This window comes from Spinacia oleracea, unplaced genomic scaffold (assembly GCF_020520425.1).
Source record: "Spinacia oleracea cultivar Varoflay unplaced genomic scaffold, BTI_SOV_V1 SOVchr0_195, whole genome shotgun sequence".
NCBI lineage: Eukaryota > Viridiplantae > Streptophyta > Magnoliopsida > Caryophyllales > Amaranthaceae > Spinacia > Spinacia oleracea.
In genome coordinates, this window is record NW_026614523.1 from 11,215 (window position 1) to 16,039 (window position 4,825).

Below are 4,825 nucleotides of genomic sequence, written 5' to 3' on the forward strand. Positions count from 1 at the left end.
CTTGCTTACCTTTCTTGGGTCATGCCTTGCCTTGCTTGGGCCATGTCGTGCCCTTGCTTACCTTTCTTGGGTCATGCTTCCTTGCTTGGGCCATGGTCGTGCCCTTGCTTACCTTTCTTGGGTCATGCCTTGCCTTGCTTGCCATGTCGGCCCTTGCTTACCTTTCTTGGGTCATGCCTTGCCTTGCTTGGGCCATGTCGTGCCCTTGCTTGCCTTTCTTGGTCATGCCTTGCCTTGCTTGGGCCATGTCGTGCCCTTGCTTACCTTTCTTGGTCATGCTTCCCTTGCTTGGGCCATGTCGTGCCCTTGCTTACCTTTCTTGGGTCATGCCTTGCCTTGCTTGGGCCATGTCGTGCCCTTGCTTACCTTTCTTGGGTCATGCCTTGCCTTGCTTGGGCCAAGTCGTGCCCTTGCTTGCCTTTCTGGGTCATGCTTACCTTGCTTGGGCCATGTCGTGCCCTTGCTTACCTTTCTTGGTCATGCTTGCCTTGCTTGGGCCATGTCGTGCCCTTGCTTACCTTTCTTTGGGTCCTGCTTCCTTGCTTGGGCCATGTCGTGCCCTTGCTTACCTTTCTTGGGTCATGCCTTGCCTTGCTTGGGCCATGTCGTGCCCTTGCTTACCTTTCTTGGGTCATGCCTTGCCTTGCTTGGGCCATGTCGTGCCCTTGCTTGCCTTTCTTGGGTCATGCTTACCTTGCTTGGGCCATGTCGTGCCCTTGCTTACCTTTCTTGGGTCATGCCTTGCCTTGCTTGGGCCATGTCGTGCCCTTGCTTACCTTTCTTTGGTCATGCCTTGCCTTGCTTGGGCCAAGTCGTGGCCCTTGCTTGCCTTTCTTGGGTCATGCTTAACTTTCTTGGGCCATGTCGTGGCCTTGCTTACCTTTCTTGGGTCATGCCTTGCCCTTGCTTGGGCCATGTCGTGCCCTTGCTTACCTTTCTTGGTCATGCGTCCCTTGCTTGGGCCATGTCTTACCCTTGCTTACCTTTCTTGGGTCATGTCTTGCCTTTGCTTGGGCCGTGTCGTGCCCTTGCTTGCCTTTCTTGGGTCATGCCTTGCCTTGCTTGGGCCAAGTTCGTGCCCTTGCTTGCCTTTCTTGGGTCATGCTTACCTTGCTTGGGCCATGTCGTGCCCTTGCTTACCTTTCTTGGGTCATGCCTTGCCTTGCCTTGGGCCATGTCGTAGCCTTGCTTACCTTTCTTGGGCATGCCTTGCCTTTGCTTGGCCATGTCGTACCCTTGCTTACCTTCTTGGGTCATGCCTTGCCTTGCTTGGGCCATGTCGTGCCCTTGCTTACCTTTTCTTGGGTCATGCCTTACCTTGCTTGGTCATGCTTACCTTTCTGGGTCATGCTTTGCCTTGCTTGGGCCATGTCGTGCCCTTGCTTACCTTTCTTGGGTCTTGTTTACCTTGCTTGGGCCATGTCGTGCCCTTGCTTAACCTTTCTTGGGTGATGCTTACCTTGCTTGGGCCATGTCGTGCCCTTGCTTACTTTCTTGGGTCATGCTACCTTGCTTGGGCCATGTCGTACCCTTGCTTACCTTTCTTGGGTCATGCCTTGCCTTGCTTGGGCCATGTCGTACCCTTGCTACCTTTCTTGGGTCATGCCGTGCCTTGCTTGGGCCATGTCGTGCCCTTGCTTACCTTCTTGGGTCATGCCTTGCCTTGCTTGGGACATGTCGTGCCCTTGCTTACCTTTCTTGGGTCATGCCTTGCCTTGCTTGGGCCATGTCGTGCCCTTGCTTACCTTTCTTGGGTCATGCTTACCTTCACTATGGAAAAACGTTTAAATTGCATCGCTTGCAAGTTGCGTCGCCATTCTGAACATGTGACGCAAAAGACAAATTTCACATAAAATTTAGTCATTTGCGTCGCAGCTTTGTTAAACTGCGAGGCAAATGACTCTAGGATGCTCCCAGAGTCATTTGCGTCGCAGATTAGTAAAACTGCGACGCAATTTACTCAATCAGTGCGTCGCATTTTTACTATTCTGCGAGGCAAATGACTCTGGTAGCATCCTAGAGTCATTTGCCCACGCAGTTTAACAAAGCGGCGACGCAATGTGTATTTTTTTTCCTTTCAAATTCGCGCCTTCACCATTCTGACTTAGGGTATTCGGCAAACGAATTGAAACATTGCTTCTACTCCCAAACGAAACCAACACTGCTTCTACTCCCAATTCCTAAACGAAACCCACACCAACACTGCTTCGTTCTCACCCCGGCAGCCATCGTTCACTGCCGTCGCCCACTCCTCCACTGCTTTCCCCTTGCGCTGCACTCCTTCTTGCCTCCCCTGCGGTTCTGCCATTCCCCTAAACCCTGCGGTTCCCCTAAACCTGCTTCCCCTGCGGTTCTGCCGCTCCCTATTTAGATCCGCCGCCCACGGCAGTCGCCCACAGCACGCCGCTGCCCAAGGCAGTCTCCCACAGCACAGCCGCCGCCGCCCACTCCGCCTCCATTGTTCATTGTCCTCTCTCCTCTCTTAGGTATTGAATTTTAATTTTGATATTTATTGAATTTAATTGTGTATTTTAATTTTAATTGTAGACATTATGATTGAATTTTAATTATGCATTTTAATTGAATTTAATTGTTGATATTATTTTGTCTCAGATTTTAATATTGATTGATTTTGCTTTCTGGGGTTTTATAAGTTTTTGTTAGTTTTGATTGATTTTTTTTTTTGTCTAAAGTGGGTTTTGATTTTTTTGAATTGGGTTTGTTAATTTTGTTTATGCTGTAGAATAATTAGTTCTTTTTTTACTTTTATTTGGTGCAAGTTTTGTGAACTTTTGGCTGGATTAGCTCTTATTTGCCCTAATTTTAGTTAATTTGATTAATTTATGGTATAAATTTAGCTTATTGTTGGCGTGATTACATGTTTTGGGAATCATTAATAAGGTTAGCTGGGGAATATTATGCTAGATCATTATAGTTTCGTCCACTTGATGTCGATTTCCAAGGATAGGGAGGGGTTTTATAATTCATACTTGGTTGAATTTTTAATTTGGTTGGTTTGTGTTAGATGTTTGATATGTTTTTTTAATGCAAGCCTTGCCTATAATATATAGAAACCAACGATTCTAGGATCTGTAGAATGCAATATTTTTGGGAGATGCAATAGCTATCTTCATTAGCATTGTTAGAAAGATATAAGAAAATATGTGGGGCATTGTTAACTTTGGAGTTTTAATGGGAAAATTCGAATAATTCTTTCATGGATGAAATGCTTTCCCTTGTGAGTGGAGAATAAAGTAAATCAACCTTACAAATTATTGATTTATCCAGTCGAACAATGCCCATTCTGAGATGAAAATTGAATCTTTTATGCAGCCTGTATGATCAGATATTCAAGCCCGGCAAGTTAGTAGCAAACGCTGATTTCCATTTGTTCAAGGCTGGAGTTGAACCTAAATGGGAGGATCCTGAGTGTGCACATGGAGGCAAGTGGACTGTTTCTGCTAGCAGAAAGACGAATCTTGAGGCAATGTGGCTTGAAACTGTAATTTTGTAACATTTTGACCGAAGCATACCCCCCAATAAACTTGTTTTTTTCCGTACAGTCTAACTTCCAACCACGTGGCTTAAGTGCTTAACTATTTGTTGAAATTTTTCTTTTGAGCAGTTGATGGCTCTAACTGGGGAGCAGTTCGATGAAGCTGATAGATATGTGGTGTGGTTGCTAGTGCGCGTTCAAGGGAGACAAACTTTCACTGTGGACAAGAAATGCTGCGAATGAGGCTGTGCAGGTTTATTTTTTCTTTTTCTTTTGGCATAACTTGTTCTCTAAATTATAAACATCGTAGGCCATAGGCAAATATCTAGGCTTTTGTCTTCTACTTGTTGTTCGACAAGTTCATGCTTTTCATTATACTTTGTTGCCTGTGCTTACCGTGCAATGTTCTTATGCTGGACATGAGGTTTTCGTGTTTGGACTTTGGGCACAGGGACATCAGATTGGTGGATTTGAAAGTGTATTCTGTAGAATTTGGATGGGTAGACTTTGTTGTCCATTACTATATGATTTTTGAAATGTCGCACAATAATTTTCATGGTAATGAATTTTTATTTTTGTTTTTGTCTTTTGAATTATGTGTATATTCTTTTGCAGCCAAATGATATTATAGCAGCTGAATCTGAGGGAGCTATGGCAATAGGAGTTTGCACTGGTGTTTTCGGAAAGGAAGAGCTGGAGCAAGTCAGCAATGGAGGTGCGGTTACGATAGCATGGATGAAACTATTTGTAAATTAATTCGATCAAGTTTACACTTGTAACCATGACAGAGTTAATCACATTAATTCACATTCTGCTTTTACAAGGTTGCATATTTGCTGATCAAGTTCGTGATTCTGAGATGATCAAGTTCGTGATCATGTCAGTGTTATGCTGCTGAGGAAGCTGGTGAGGAAAAATGGTTTGTCGACGTGCCGTTGTTATTGGTCCAAGTTCAATCTGCTTGAGAAAGTGACAACCAGAGAATGCAGGCCAAGAATGTTCAAATTGGGCGAAGCTGTTTTCTTCATTTGTAGGGTTATTGCAGCTGCCGTTTTCTTGAATACTGTAGGAAGTATGCCCTGCCGAAGTTTGATCATTCTCAGCTTCTTCTTCCCATCTTTTATCGTAAGGATTTACAGCTTGATCTTTCTCTACCATGCACCTTAAATTGTTCATTACTTGATTAGCTAACTCTTGAGTAATTAGAAGAGAAGTTCAGAACATTTGTAAATTCATTTTGTTCCCTTTGATCTTAAAATGGAAGAACGAGTTCTTTTGCTGGCCTCTATGAAATTAATAGTCACATTTATATTCGAGCCATTGAAGATG

The 4,825-nt window shown here is 44.5% G+C and overlaps 1 protein-coding gene across 1 annotated transcript; it reads left to right on the forward strand.

Annotated features, from left to right (window-relative positions):
• Positions 1-3,328: 3,328 nt before the first annotated feature.
• Positions 3,329-4,031, forward strand: LOC130465396 (eukaryotic translation initiation factor-like; the record flags this gene model as incomplete). Its single annotated transcript, XM_056834137.1, is given in 5 exon segments — positions 3,329-3,502; positions 3,626-3,662; positions 3,665-3,691; positions 3,694-3,749; positions 3,807-4,031. Coding segments are annotated over 5 exon segments (519 nt in total), but the record flags the coding sequence as incomplete, so codon positions are not given.
• Between the last annotated feature and the right edge of the window lie 794 nt (positions 4,032-4,825).